The sequence below is a fragment of the Chenopodium quinoa genome, unplaced genomic scaffold (assembly GCF_001683475.1).
Source record: "Chenopodium quinoa cultivar QQ74 unplaced genomic scaffold, ASM168347v1, whole genome shotgun sequence".
In the NCBI taxonomy this organism is placed as follows: Eukaryota; Viridiplantae; Streptophyta; class Magnoliopsida; order Caryophyllales; family Amaranthaceae; genus Chenopodium; species Chenopodium quinoa.
The window spans coordinates 1294485-1311326 of record NW_018744311.1 but is presented as its reverse complement, the minus strand read 5'-3'; the positions used below and the strand labels follow the sequence as shown (position 1 = coordinate 1311326).

The following is a 16842-nucleotide window of genomic DNA, read 5'->3' as shown; positions in this document are numbered from 1 at the left end:
AACCCTACTTGTGGGTTTGTGTGTGTTCAGGAGTTGCCTCTTCATACATCCTACTGGATTATGGGGAAGACAGGTTGTTGCTCACATAATTGTCAGGATGTTGTTGGATTTTTTTTTCTCTTTTATTTTGGATTAATAGTCGGAATATAAGCTTTAATTTTGCTCTCTATAGAACTTTACTGTTGAAAGGTTGACAGCTGCAATTGATATTACAGTCTGCTTCAACATTCCATGTGCAATTCATCAAGTGAATGAATATGGGAAGGCATGATTTCGGCCATACCATGTTGCATGGGCAAGAAGTGTTCTTATTACTCATACAGTCCATTTATTGCCTGGCGAAACTAGCAAGGATAGTCATACGAGTAAACATATAGTCAGTTTAATTACGCAGATAATCATGCAGGACGTATAATATTTGGAATTGTATAAGTTGACAAAGCACAGAGTAAGGGAAGTTGCTTACTGAATCTGGCCTAGGGAAGTCCCGCGTTATGTAGCCAGCCAAACACCTTCCTTAGCTTTCCACAAGAGTTGGAAATTTAAAGTGTACAGAGTAATTTGTAATTCTTAAGTGCAACCAAAAGGCAACTATAGTAATTTCCGACTGTAGAATGGTTGCAGACAGTTTGCTAATTCAATCCTTTTATGTTTTGACATCCAAAGTTATATGTGTAGCAAATTTCACAGCTATTATTCTTATGTCTCTAAGCTTCCAATCCACTATCATATATTTTCTTATTGCAAGGGATACTGAGGCAAGTCCCGAATAGAAAACAGAAATTCTTCGATAAGTCTAGGTAAGAAATTCCTACTTCAAAGATAAACCTCTGGAAGGGGTGCACAAAATATACCATGCAACTAGAATCACAAAATATCGTGCTGCTTGCCAGATGCCACATTACACTTGCAAGCAGCAAGAACAAGCATTCCTAGCACTTAGATGAAGGGTGGCTTACCATAGTCCCTTAATTTCAATCTAGAGGAAACTAACTCTACTCTGAACTACAGTTTGGCTAAGGTCAACATAACATCCGATTTGTTAACTACCTTCATCATTCTCAGCTAGGCGAGTCTATAAACAGTCATTTCAAGTGTCTTAAAAAGAACTATAGAAGTCTCCATTAAACACTCACTGTAATGAGTTCAGTAACACCATTTCCAACTCAATAGTTTTCTCAATTTTCCATCTTTAAAATTTATTTCCTCCATCACCTAATATTGTCCACTGGATAGTTTGAGGATAATTCCTGATGATCTCACTCTCTCCTTCGGTTATTTTATACTCACTCATTTCCACAAGACTTGCATTTTTAGTCTTCTGCATCTCTAGAAAGCAACAAGAGGATATACTGAAAGTAACTTAATAGTCCCAGGAGCACCATGGGCAAACCATCAAAGAAGAAACCAGTCTCCCGGCCAATATATTCAACTCTTAACAGCTTCAATAAATTGCCTGCCAGAAAATTTGCATAATGCAAACTCTTTCCTATAATCTATCACAAAAATTATTCACCTCTTATCAACTACCGAGTATTTGAGCTTAAACATTCTCATTGGTATCATTCAGGGAAATTTACCAAAATTTCTTTTTTTTTTTTCCTATATTTTTCTAATGGGGAAGAGCCACCAAATTTTCACAATATGCTGACTTACGAAAACAAATCCTAATAAAAGAAGGGTTTTAGTCATATAGGCCTAATCCTGTGAAAGTTCACAAATTGTCCATGGTACTAAGAAACAGTAACACCATTTAATATGCATAAGCACAAAGCATTCAAAATAATGTATGCAAGTTAGCCAAAATCTCCAATGATAACAAATAAGGTTCGCCATTTCTGATTCACTAGATCAATTTAACCAACTGCTCACCTTGTATAAGGAAAAGGAATTAACCAGTAAAAATTGTCCCTTATGAGTTATAAACACAGACGGTACCATTGTTTCAATCATATGCTCATAATATAGTCAAATCACTCAAATGCTTACATCATATGTATAACATGAAACCTTCCATTCAATCAATCAACAAGACCCCACATAATTGTGTACTTAAACAAAAGCATGTCTAACATCCATATTTCAAAAAGTATTAACTTGTAAAACAGTTTCGTATCAAAAAATAACAGGAATGCTGACTCATATAATCATGTTAGATTAACTGGGAAAGTATATTGGTTCCAAAATTGAGGCAAGTCCAACAAGACTTCTAGTTTCTAAGCTCTCAAGTTTTTAAGCTCATGCTTATACATTATTCGAATATTCTATCTCTATTTCCTCTTAAAAGGGTCTATAATTCAGAACCTTGTTCTAGCAAATATATAATCAAAAGAGATCAACAGCAGAATCAAATGGACATTCCACTAGATTCAGCTTCAAGATACTTACACATTCTCTCCATAACCTCTCTGCCCTTGACACTGTTCTGCAAGAACTTATCAACACATCGCTGCTCCACCTTCTCTGCCATTGAAGCAAGGGCTGATAATGGCTTTATCCTGATGCTAGTCTCTTGTCTGCAGAGAGTCCATGCAGAGGGATTGTCAGGGTGAGGATCATACCGTATTTTCTCCTCAACCTCAACAAACTTCTGCATACTAACATTCCGAGTAATAAGTTGCATTGAACGTGATTGAGCATCAACAACCGTAGATTCAACACAATGGCAGATATCCTGGCCAACCATCTTGCGAATAAACCATGGTCCAGGAGCATGGATTGTGATTGCTCTAGTGGTGTAAAGCTTCCCAGTATCAGGTTCAAGCTTCCTATTCAAAGTGTCAACTTCAAGGATGTGAGAGAGAGTGCGTTTGTTCTCTGGATCAGAAAATTTGCGCCAAGATGCAGATGTCACTCTTTCCCATGGATGCTGGTAGACATGCTCTTGTTTGTAAGCCTTCACCATCACTCCACTGTGGACAGATTAAACTTAAATAAGAAACAATTCGATACATATTTTTCTGCATTTCACTTATACACATTACACATTCCAAGTGGTTGCAACTAATAAATTATCCATCATAATATAAAAGAAGCACGCAGTACAAGGCTACAATCAGATTGAGAAAGCAGCAAAACTTTGTTACTCCCTAATTTCTTACAATTTGTGGTCGAAACTCACACATGCGGACCAGGAGGAATTCAGCACACGAACAAAACAAAAGAGATTCTAAATCCTACAGCTACAAAAGGAAATGGATGAACAATTATGCCTAACTTGAACTCTAAACTTAAAAAAGAATATCAGGGTTTATCAAATCAAACAAAACAACTCACGGTGACAATATATCAATATGTCGATAATCTTAAGAAAGACTATGGACTCAACCACCCATCCAAAGCCAATTTTCCAAAATCCAAAGATAAAACGCTCAAAAACATATACTTTATTTTTATGTACTACCTCAAAAAATAAGCTAACTTATAGCATTAGATGATTAAATCCACTTATGGGATTAAGGCTTTAATTGATTGATTGATATAGCATTAGATCAAGACACATAACACCAAACATTGATAAAGTTTCCACCTAAATGAGATTTAAGGGATTGAAAGACACTAACATGCTGTTTGCAACTGACATAGATTTTAAACCGATGAGGCAAGCCAACAATCTCAGGAATGCTTTCATCATCTCTCCTCCAACCTTGTCCATTAAGTCAATTATGGGTGTAAGAATAACCAAGTGGCTTGAACCCTAACTTTTTCCGGGTTAAATTCATAAGCTCAAAGGAGGCTTGACTTGAATGCAATGCATAATACATATGCTCAAGGCCGGTTTAAACTCTTACATACAAGCTCAAGATCAGCTAAAGGCCATTTAATTTCTTGTTCTTTCATATCAACTCTAGTCTAAATAGCTTCTGAAATCTCTCGGATGAAGCTAGCCAAAACCCAACAACTACAATCATCAAGATACACAAACCCGAAAAAAAATCGCGCTTATATATTGACTTTCTTCAAAAATCAAGCATGAGTAACACAAAATTGACTAAATTTAAATTGCTAAATTTAATCTAACTATAGTCTTTATAAGATCCTACGAAAAAAACCCTAAATTGGAAAGCTCCGCCGCATCAACCACCAAATCAATGACTAACAATGGCGAAATTTTACCACGATTCCTCACAAATCCAGCTCCCAAATCAACCCAAAAAGCAAGAAATCAACGAATTATGAAATTAAATGATCAATTAATTCAAATAATAGTCAAAATTAACAAATTTAGTCAAAAATTGAAGATTGGCATTGATAAGAAACATACGAGATATTAAATTAAAAGCATTGTTTGCATAAAATAGAAAAAGAACTACCTTGTTAGATTTGGGAAGATTGAAAATGAGAGATCAAAGTAGAGATGAGTTAGTAGTGGATTTCTGCAGAGCTGAATTTCTTTGTGCGTCGCAAACCCAAACTAAAAGAAACCGTTTTTTTTTTTGTTTCTTGAGGAGTAATACTTTTTTTTCATTTGTTTTTTTTATTTATTATTATTATTATTTTATTTTTTATTTTTTTTTTGGTATGGCAGTCAATATCTTGGAAAGACTAGATGGGAAGCCTCGGGAGTTTGGGGTTCAATCTTCGCTAGGTGAGTTTTAACGATGAGATCTCTTATTCTTTCTTTTCAATCTAAATTAGTGAGTAGTCTGGACGTTGTCCTATGTTGTTACTGTGACAGTGTTGTAGACGTGCAATCGATAAATTTTATTAAAGACTTTTTAAAACTGAAATTGTCTTTGTACGTCTTTGAGTAATTTTTTTCTAATTAAACCTTGTAGGCTTGTAGCCTTGTAGTATGTATTTATATAAGTTTTTTTTTTTTTTTTTGACATAGCTAATGATTGGCTAAGCTAGTTAAGTAGTCACCTTTGTTATAAAAGATTGAGGGTAATGGTTTAGATTGTTTGAGTGATGATGTGGCACCATAAAATGTTGGAAAGGTGATGTGGCGCAATTAAAAAAGCAACTACGTGGCACATTACAGTATTAACGAGAACTAGCCTTCTAGCCCGTGCAATGCACGGGTTGTTTATAAAAAGTTGTGTTGAAAGGTAATGATGGAAATACCAATAAATTATTATGGGGTGTAATGTGTAATCTAAAATCAAAATATAATTAAAGAAATTAGATTTTTAGGGCTCTAATTCAAAATGAGCCTTTAAAAAAAGAAGGTGAAGGGACTAAAATTAAAGAGAAAAGGAAAATGTTGAATTGAATAGGGGAGATGAATATGAAGCGTGTATGAGAGAGAAGAAAATATAATTTTAATGAAATAATTAAGATAGTGTAAAAAATATTTTTAAAAAATATAAGAAGACTTGTGGCACATCTAGTGTAAAAGAAGCTAGAAAAGTGTAATAGAATGGAGACATGTGTATTTTCCGGTTAGAATTTTTAAATACTAAGTATAGATATAGATAAGTAAAGGGAGAAGTTGAAATTGGGCACAATTTTGTAATTTTTTTTTATAGGAAAGTCAAGAGACTCAAGTTATTATTTTCTTCCTACTTGCATTTTACTTTTAAAATTGAGTCTAGAAGTAAACTATAATTTCTCAAAACTTTAAGCGACAACTCTATTTACATAGATGCCAATAATTCTTCCTAGCTCTTTAAATCTCAAGCCTATCTCGCTCTTGAGCAGTTGTGAACCTTAAATCGTTTGTCGTATGAAGTGCAACAAAATCAACCCTAATGCGACAAATTAAGACCAACTTGAATTTATTGCAATAAATCTTGAATGATGAATTGATCAAATACCTAAACTTGTAATTTTTAATTAAATTTTCATCTAAATTATTATGTTCACCCGTACTTGTAGTTGTGATTCAAAGAATATGATCAAATGGTGCAAGATATGGATTTGATGAAATAATGGGCATCAAACTTATGGCTTGTCCTGATTTATTGAACTGAACTAAACTCAACTAAATTGTTTACGAGAGAACAAATTTGGGAATTAAACTGAACTGAATTGATTGAAGTTGAACTGAATTGGAAATTAAGCTGAAGAGAACATGACCTTAGTGAACACCACGTTTTTCTTATTGATATTTGATATGGAATTATCATTGTGGCAATGAGAATTATTTTTGTTGTATTTTTATGTTAAGAGTACTTTTTTTTTAGAGGACGGGGATTGACTATGTGTTTATAATATGTACTTCCTATTTAACTACTTTGACCTTGCTGAGTTAATATTATGTAAGTAGAACTGTGAAATTATTTGTGTTGCTTGAAATATGTGTATTTAATAGTGTATTAATATTTTTGTCGATCTGATCCCACCCTCATCACCGATCGAATGTGACTCTATCCTAATTGAGTACAAATGAGATAATGAAGGGAGTAGTTTAGTTGGTGAAAATTTTATATCATAGCCAAATTACATATTTCATATTCTTTCAGAATAATTAACACACTCTTCAACACATCATTTTGAATTTTTTGCCCTACTAAAATGGAAACAACATTTACCTAGTCGATTATTACAAAACGGAGAAAGTACATATTCATCTATCAAGCGGAATTTATTGGCGGGAAACGCAAACGTTGGAAAAAAATGACCAACAATAAGCAAAGCCATGACAAGGTGACTTGAAGAGAGAGAAAGATGGCAGATCAATGGAGCTTTCGTCGTTTGACGAATTCTTCGTGCTTCTTCAATCTCAGGTAAGCTAGATTTCGTCTGATTTTAGTGTTTTTAATGTTTGCTAAGCTTTTGTTTGATTAATTTTCCAAATTCCATTTTTAGGGTTTTCCGTCATTCGATGAATTTGAATGCAATCGGTAGCTTCAAATCTTTAATTCTAGAAATTAGAGTTCGAATTGACTTTAAATTAGGGTTTTCCTTTTGGTAATGAACAATTTTGCTCATTTCTTTGACTTGCTATATATTGTGCATTGAATTTTGCTTTTAACTTATGTATAGCTAAAGTATTTTGTCCTAATACAAGCAATTGGGCATAATTTATCAGAATTGGTGAATTGAAAAGATGATTCGCGATAATTAGGGCTATACTTGATAAAAGTGATTTCTATGGTAGAGTGTATTAATAATTGTAAGTTTACAGGTGTTAGATTGTAATTAAGTTTTTAGGTTGGAAGAAATTCACAAATGCATCCACAATTTAGAATTAATCTCACCGACGAATGTTTTTGGGATGTCTGAATGTATGTATGTATGTATGTATGTATGTATGTATGTATGTATGTATGTATGTATGTATGTATGTATGTATGTATGTATGTATGTATGTATGTATGTATGTATGTAATGATTATTAAAAAGTTTGTTCCGGAAGTTTGGTTGCAAAAGGTGAAGTAGTTTTCAATCTAGTGAAGTTGCTGAGCTGATGAACTTGTTAAATGAAATACGGAGTACATTGTGATTTTCCAGTATACAAGAGATTTTGTGTTGCTTAAGAGTTTCGTAGTCCTCCATTTTATGCAAACTTTGTTTTCCTTCCTCTCTTTTTCAGAACGAAATCGTGTTTTTTTCCTCTTTTAGTGATCAATGAATTAGGAATAGTATTATTGTTAATGTTCAACAGTACTAACTACTCAGTTATATGAACTATGACTTCAAGCTGCCTCATAAACATGAAGGTACAATCATTTTACATCTATCATGACTTGTTGGGGTTTTAATGAGAGTATTGATTTCTGGTTTACGATGTTTGGATTCCAGTGCTATAAACATTTTGCACCAGCAAGACACTCTATCACCTAATGTCTGTATTCTGGTGTCAGGGTAACTGTAATATTGCTCTATAAAGCTGCTTGTCAAGATTTGTAATTTTGTAAATATAGATATAGATGCATCTTCATTCTTGAAAAGGGAATGTCCCTATATGATTTCTGATTCATATTGGTCTCATGATTGATGGATCTTTTCCCTTATTTGAGTTTATGGAATGCAGCTTCCAATGTCATTTGTTACTAGCTTTCATAATTTTATGCCGCACTTAAGGACTTAGAAGTGTCATCTGAAATTCATGCTGTTTCTACAGGCTACAATCAGTGGTATACTGTGCTATATATATTCTATTATTGGCCAATTTTATGCCACACTTAAGGTCTTAGAAGCGTTGTCTGAAAGTCATGTTGTTTCTATAGGCTACAATCACTGGTATACTGTGCTATATATATTCTATTATTGGCCACACATTAATATAGTTATTTAAGTGAACCTAAATTTTAATTCACTGATTGTACATAGCTATTTTCAGTTGTAAGTAAACCGTGTTGTAAAAATAACAAATATGTATCTTCACTAAGTTAATTAATCCGTTCTGAAGTTTATAGTCTCCCTGTCCCTGAGCTCTACTTGACTAAGTAATGAACTACGTATGCATTTTTAGGAGGGTGTGCTAGTACAATCATGGAGACCTTATTAACAGTGTTTGGTGAAGCTGATTATTGTCAAATGGTGCTTTTTGATCCCCAGTTGCTATGGGGAACAATGGACGGAATACAATCGATTTTTCCATTTAAGTGGTATTTATGGATGTTGTGACAACATGCTACATATATTAATCTGTCAACTACATGTTCGGTGAAACTGATTATTGTCAATTTATGGTTATTGCAACAACATGCTACATATATTAATCCATCAGTCAGTTGATTAATTCATGAATCCATTTCTGCATTGTATTATTGTATGTTGCTGGTGGACAAAATTGAAGATGCCAAGTCAAATATAATAAGCCCTTCCTCTTTTGCACGATGTTATCATTGTAGAGATTCAATAAGCATGTTGCAGTGGAAAGAGATATTTTGCTGTTGCATGTCTTGAGACTCTTGACATTCAATGACAGTAAAATCCTTCTTTCCCTGAAGTTTCTTCCTGTTGAGTGGTCAATGTAGAATGTTTAGGGCAATGCACTCAATGAGCCCCTACTTTTTCATGCATTGTATATTAAGAAACATCATGAACTTCAACGATGGATCTCCCAAGTTTACAAATTGCTTATCCGTCTTTCTCTTCTTATTTTTATTTACTTATTTGATATTAGGCTTGCAGGGGAAGGAGAGTTAAAAGCATTACTAACTCCATTATTGCAGTTGACTTGATGACTAATAATCTGTTTTGAGTAGCTCTTAAAGAGCATTAACCGATTAATTATTAGATGCACTTAAAGAAATCCACCCTAGGTAAAGTTATGGAGCTTCCTCGCTTGAGAAGATATATACAAGTTTTAGGGTTGGCTAAGATGATTCTTAATTCTATTTGCTCCACTTTTGTGCAATACCTCACCTACCTGAACTGTGTACATTCCATATTTGTCAGTATGGTTTTATATTTTTTTGACTGTTATCTGTGACCACTGCCTAATTTATCTAGTCTGCCCTAGAAGTTTTCCTTTTGCTTTCCATCTCTTATCTGCAGGGATGTAGCAGGATGATTGTGTCACACTGTCAGGGACTTCTGTGTACATGAAGGAATATAAAGCTGATAATCTACTGAACTGTTATGGTAAGCTGTCTGACTTGTACCTAATAAAATCCTGAAGTTACTTTTGGTGCTTTGCAGTTTGCATTGTTAAAATCTTAGAGCAGAAATAATTTCTACTATTTTTGGTTTCTCCACTGAAGATTCATTAGTCAGATGTTGGTATACTTTTATTTGTACTATTGTTTACTTGCTTGCTTGCCATGCTTGGTTCTTGAGGTGTTCCTAATTTTTCGTCTATATCTTGCTGGGACATTGTGCTATGGGGTTCAGATCTATAGGTTAGATATTTTAAGTTTAGCGGTGCTGGTGGTAAATGGTAATAAAAAGCAGATAATTTGATCTACTAGTGATGATATAACGAACTTTCTGTTCCTGAATAAAATAAATGATCAATAAATTATCAACTTAAAAAGTTGGATGCCGTGCCTTGCAGGATATCAGATAAACCAATTTTATGTCAGTATATTTTAACTTAACCTTGCCTATGCTATTAAGAGTAAGTTAACATTCCATATTTCAGACTAATTGAAGTTATCTGCTGAGAATTGCCACAAACTGTATTTACTTCACGTATGTACAGACTTTCTGCTGATTTTGCATAGGTGGTAGAGCCGAGTGACTTTTACTATTGTTGAATGATCATAAATTTAATTGGATATTGTTTTTTTAGTTGCTTTGGTCTCTGTGTATGCGTATGCGTGGAATATCCAGTATCACTCAATTATGATGTAATGTATAGTTAAATCTGATGAGATGTTTAGAAGTATATGCTCAATTATTGATTGTGACTTGTGAGAGTTAACTGTTTTTTAAAACATCTATAACAAAAAAAACTCCCTCAGTTGGGAAATATTGAAATGCAAGTAAACATAAGCATAAATGTCTATGCATCAACAGATGCATGAAGTCAAATTTGAGGAAGTTCTTTTCTCCTTAACCAAGGTGTATCTATGATATTTTATATGCATTAAGATTATAATTAAATGTGTGGTCTGTGATATATAATTTTGTACATTGCTTGGAACAAGACAATGCCATGCACATGCCCTGCAGATATTCCACTTGTTTAGTAATAAATACTACTAAAGTCTCATTTTCCCATATGTTCTATCGATATTGAGAAGCTCCTACCATTTTCATGGGATTGTCGATGAGGGAAACATTTGTTTAAGCATCATCAACCTGATTGTGGATTAGTAATTACGACTGATGCCCACATTCAAATCTAAACTACCACCATTGCTGTCATTTGCTTGTATGTGTTAATTAAATGACCTATCGTTTTCTCTAAGTTGCTGTGTCTTGAAATCTGTGGATATCTGTACTTCAACCAATGACGTGGCTGCTCTACTAAGCACGAGCAGCTCACGTGCTAGTCGACATTATGCTTGAAAGTAGAGAACCACAATTCTTGACCAGTAATCAAGACGCCAAAATGGTTGCTTCACCTTATGCTAATAGTATTTGATATAGCTTCATGCACATGGCCATTGTTGCTGAATACAGATCTTTTTTAACCCGGAATTTTGCAGAAATCTATAGGTTAGTCATAGAGAACTGCTTTAATTTCTCCCAGTTTGATCAAATAATGATTGCAACACTTACTCCCAGTTGAATTAATCTCCTGATTGTCCTTATGTATTCATTCTAGTTGTGCACTGAATTTATAACCTTCCTGTTTCTCGTATCTTGTAGAGAGTTCTTTACATCTTGTATACTGTATTAAATATGATTATACCTCTTATCTTCAGTTTTTATTTTCATATACAGCTACGTTTATCTTTTCTAATCCTTTTTGTTTCGAACTTTTCCAGCTTGAATTCGACATTTAATTTGATTCTGATTTTTTTTTTATTGATGTATTCGACCTGTTCTTTTGGTGGTGGCTTCCAACAAACCTGGCTAACGTATACGGAGTACTTACAAGGCAATACATGGTGCTATACATGTATGTCTCTTGAAACTAAGCAACAACTAGAAGTTATGTTATGTTATGTTATATTTTAGGAGAGAACCAAGAATGTGGTGTCTTTTGCATAGTGATTAATGTACGGGAAATATTGTAACATATAATTACAGGATTTCGAAATTATCAAGTTTTAATCAGTACCTTGTAGCATGAATAAAGTATGAGCCTCGTTATCTTAGATACACTGTTGCAGAATTGCACTGAGTTTAATTACTGAGTTAACCTATCATACTTGGAAAGATAAAAGAGTGCCCTTATTATGCATATCTCATGTCCCTGATTTTTATGTTGCTTGTATTATCAAGGTTCTCTGCAAAATGGCAATTCCTTCGTTTTTTTTCAAGTTGTACCATATTGACTTCTGATAGACATTACATACACTTTGACCATCAAACAGAGAAGAGAAAGTACTTGTTTTTTCATCTAAGAAAGTGATTAAAGTATTGTGAAGTGTGAATACACCAAAAATCAGGGTTAGCAAATTATAAAGAACATGAACACTTTCAAATTTTCAATTAAGTGAAGTTGCTCTTTGCAAATTCTACCACATATTTAAGGTGGATGCACTCGGCTAACATTATACACATACGATATAAATGCTGGTAAATAAAGCGTTAACAATCTAGACGTATGATATATATGTTGGTATACATAGTAAAGTGTTAACATTGTAGATGCATATACACATGATATGTAAAGCACATGTAGGACACACACCACCAATTATTGATACATACACAAAACAATGTGCATCTGATATAGTATGTGGAGTAACATACATACATACATATATGCAATTAAGAAACTCATCTTGAGATAAACTTAGGGGAAACAAACCTAGTTAGCTTAGCTTAACCCTAACCTTAAAAATAGGGGCATAGGTAATTAGGCATAGGTATGACAGCAGTTGATCTTGTGAGAGGTTAAACAACAGTACAACTACAAGATCCACTTCTTTCAAGTCTTAACCAGACAAACTTTCTTCTTAAACTTGCACACCTTTTTGCCTCTTTTTATTTAAAAACTAAATTTGTTTTAAAAAATTGTTAACTTTTAATTAATTAAATTAGTTTGATGGGTGGATGATATTTCGAGGCGACACGAGCAATTCCTCGGCGTTTCCTCCCACCAATTAATTTTTGTTTACTTAATTCCCATGATGCCCTCCCTCATTTGTTGAGCACATTTTCAAACTTTGTCCAATCTATTGCACCAAGTTCCAATATTTTTTCAGGCTAATATTAACATTATTGTGTTTATTATAATTAGAATATCATAATATTTCACATTAAAAAACAAAAAGATTTAGGAGTATTATTATTGATGTATGATGTATTGCGTTTATTAGTATTTCAAGTTTGTAGAGTTTGTGCCAAAGCTTAAGTTTGTTTTTGAGCACCCCAAATTACAATTTGTGAAATTTAGATTGTAGTTTTTCATTCCAAGTGACTTATAAAATCGAGAATTAAACCTTTCGTCAATCATGATGACATCTCAAAATCTTCAAAGAAAAACTAAATACTTAAAAGATGCTTCATGTTAGTAGGATTATGTTAGTCATATCTAGCTAAATATTTGCTAACCTCAAATAGTCGAACAATGACATCTCAATTTAAATTTTGTCAAGATGAGATTTTGAGATAAAATTGTAATTTGATACTAAAAGGAAGCACGTATAAGTTTGTACACTAATAATAGTTAAATACTATTGGTTAATATGTATGTTTTATAGGCTTGAAGTGTAGTTAGAACTTACTTTATTTCGTATAATGTTATATAAAATCGTTAGTTCAAAACCACCATATTACTATAATATGTGTAAATGATTATCAATACAAACATACATTCGTCACATTTGAAATTTGCAGCATCACTTGACTATCAAATGATCAACACCTTATATTATGTACATAACATTAGTGTAAGTGTGAAACAAGTCTGTCTCGCATGAATTACTTTATCATTTTAGTAATTACAATCTCAAATAATGTGGTGATCTCAACAAACTCATGTAAATCAAATTTTTCCTTAGAGATAAGGAACTTGGTACACAATTATAAAAGATATGGTTGTCTTTACTAACTAACTAGATTTGATCATACTAAAAGTAGTGATGCCATTGGAGGTGATTTGCATGAAACTTACAACAGCAATTGGCTCCTAAAGTGGCAGTCAAAGTTTAGTTTCTTGCATTTTTTTGACATTAATGAAAGCAGACACCTCCTCATTGGCTTGATTTGGTTGCTGACCACTAGAACTCTTTCCAGCTTACTAACTGACACGTGTCATTCATTTTCACAACTATTGCAACTTTTTTTTTTTAGAAAAAAGTAAAATTAAAAACATTGATTTTTTTTTTTTTTTGAGAATAAATCGTCAAAAGACTCAGTAAAGTGTATTTAATTTAAGTAGACTGCAATTTTATCTCTTCACACAATTTCCCAAAACCAGAGAAATAGAGTGAGAAATAAAGGAGAATTTGAATAAGTTAAATCAGAATTTCATCACTATTATTTGTATCTAATTTTGAATTTTTAATATATAAATAAATCTAACAATATGAGAGGATTTTATTCAAAATTTTACTCCATAATAAAGAGAGAAAGAAGAGAGAAAAAAAAAATGTTTCCTCCACAATAATAAATTTCTAAATTTGGTCTTGCTAGATTGATCTTGGTGATAATTACTGTGCAATTCAGAGCAGAGAAGCTGCCACCAGGTCATTGTTTTCTTCTTGTAATTTACGTGCGTTCGTTTTTTTGTTATAATTAAATATAATATTACGTATGCGTTAGAATTAAAATTGATTGTTGAAAGAAAGGGATACTAACCTCGTTATATATACAAGTATAATTTTATATCATGTTAGTATGAGGATATGATAGTCTTATTTATAAATTTAGTATTCCGTAATTCTTTTGCTTTAAGGGATGATATTGTAGGCCGGTATAATTATAATATTTGTGCTCAATTATAGCTAACTACATGGAAAACCCTATGTTACATACACCAATATGTAACGCGCAGTGCATTTTTCGTAATTTAATTAGTAGTTCATATTGTGAATGATAGATGTCTCTCAATTTTTGATGATATCCAATTGAATTTATGCTATAATAAAATGCCCTTAGTAAAAAGATAAGACAAAGAGTAATTTAATTATAGCACAAGCATCACATTTAAATATTTAATGATGCAACTTTACTAAACAAGAGTAGAATAACAGCAAAATCATATAATTAGGCATGGAATAGTAAAATAAGGCATTCAATTCTTAGAATTATGTCAGGATTCTGACACGCATTTTGTAGAATCATTTTTATAATTTTGACCCTTAAATTATGGGTTCTTTTATAATTTTGCGGCAGTTTATTTATAAAAAGATTATTGACAGTGTTCATATATACAAGTATATGTGTATAGATTAGAGGTTAATTATTTGTATATACAAGTATATGTATATAAATTAGAGATTAATTATTTAATTTTGCATGCATATCATGTTATGTAATGTTCTGATTAAAAGGGTGATTTAAGAATAATATGAACAAATCTAGCTAGTTCAGTATATATAAAGCTTCCCACGCCAATAGCTAGGGGTTCTGCTACTTGGGGAAATGTTATCAATTTGATCAGTGGAATGAAAAAGATGCATTATTATAAAATTTACGACTCTTATACAATAAAAATATAAAATGGAAATAATTAGTTTCCAACTTTTAAGCCGAAACATTTAAAAGAAAATACATACGTAATATATTTTAATAATCTATATAATATACTTTGCACCAATTATATCACATCTATATGAATCCATTTTATGATATGTATCACGTTCTTTGTAAAAATATACACTCGTACTGTAATAAATATAAAACCATGAGTCGAATCATGCAACTAGATAATAATATTAACAATGAAATACTTTTCCTACTTATAGGTAATTTAAGTTGTTGTTAATGTTATATGTACATGTAGTTACATTTTAGTACATTTTATGATATAGGGTAGTTTTTTAAACAATTGTATCACATATTTATTCTATAATATGAAAGCTATGCAAAACATAAAATTGATAGTATCTACATTAGGGTAGTGAGACAAGCAATAACATAAGATAAATAGTTATGTTATTTTGTCTCTAATTAGGCGTGGTAGGATTTGATGGAGAAGCTTGTAGTTTGTAGGAGACATGCATGCATTGGATTCTTATTAATAATAATAATTAATTAACTATAAATAAATCACTTAAAAATTAATTAATTAAGTACTTGTAAATTAAGTAGATTAAATTAATGAGGGCTTCACCTTTGACGATCGCGGATTTCAATTAGGCAGTCAACAGATTTCCTACTTGGGAAAATCAAAATGAAATCCTTTGAACTTTCTTAAATTCTCTCTTTTTGAATCTAATTTAATTTAATAAAAATCTTACGAGTAACATTTTTTTAGTTTTAATTTGTTACTTTTTCCTAAGAAGGGAACAGTTCATGGTTGTGTTGTTTTGAATAAGAGTAAAAATTACTCCTTTATTTGCAGTTCTTTGAATATTTAATATGTCGGAGTTTATTTAATTTTTAATTTGGTTTTAAAATAATTGACGTCCGTACGCACACATCTTCAACCCATGCAAAGCACTCGGGGATCTACAATTTTGGCCTTTGGTGTGGGTGCCTATTCAAGAGATCTCCTTATGCCCTATTTACTCTTAATTAGACTAGTTACTGCGTTTTTATTTCGTTCTTAAATAAAACTCTCATTTTTACCACCTAGGCATCATGGTATTGTCCATTAATAATACAAATAATTGTATTAGGTTTTCTATTTCGGTCATCATGCCATAGTAATTATTACAAATACGGAGTATTTCGTATTTTTAATACTTACACATATATTCGTTTAAAATATCAATACTAAGTTATTCTAAATGCAATAATAACCAATAAATTTTTTTAAACTTGGACTTAATTTGACTATAATTGAAAGTAGACTTAAATTTGAGCATAATTGAAAATTGTTATATGGTTAATACTCTATAAATAGAATTATATTAATTTATGAAAAGTAAAAAAACATTTTTCCTCTACTAAATAAGAAATATTCAACAGATGATTAAACATTATTAGAAAGAGATATCTCTTCATTTGTTCCTAATTACTCTCTCCATCATCATTTATACTTGTATCTTTTAAATTTTACTCGTAACTTTTTTGTGATACAATAACCATTCAATTAAGAGTATGTGTTGACGAATAAGCTTAGTCACTAAAGGATAAAAATATAGACAGATATTTTGGGAGAGAAAGTCGGTTACTTTGCGTAGACAATAGTTGAGATAGGGCTAAGAATTAAGAGAGAGAGTGAGGATTTGCTGAGAGTGGGGAATGCTGGGGTTTGGGGTGTCATTTATTGCA

The 16842-nt window shown here is 32.1% G+C and overlaps 1 protein-coding gene and 1 long non-coding RNA gene across 2 annotated transcripts; one reads left to right on the top strand and one right to left on the bottom strand.

Annotated features, from left to right (window-relative positions):
• Positions 1–2123: 2123 nt before the first annotated feature.
• LOC110696001 (protein slowmo homolog) lies at positions 2124–4481 on the bottom strand. Its single transcript, XM_021873257.1, has 2 exons — positions 4314–4481; positions 2124–2912 (listed from the first exon to the last, which is right to left on the bottom strand). Exon 2 carries the CDS (start codon positions 2903–2905, stop codon positions 2348–2350), a length of 558 nt encoding a protein of 185 aa, XP_021728949.1. The 5' UTR covers positions 2906–2912; positions 4314–4481; the 3' UTR covers positions 2124–2347.
• Positions 4482–5853: 1372 nt separating this feature from the next.
• LOC110696000 lies at positions 5854–11606 on the top strand. Its single transcript, XR_002506236.1, has 2 exons — positions 5854–6671; positions 9394–11606. It is a non-coding gene; the product is annotated as an uncharacterized LOC110696000 (long non-coding RNA).
• Positions 11607–16842: the final 5236 nt, after the last annotated feature.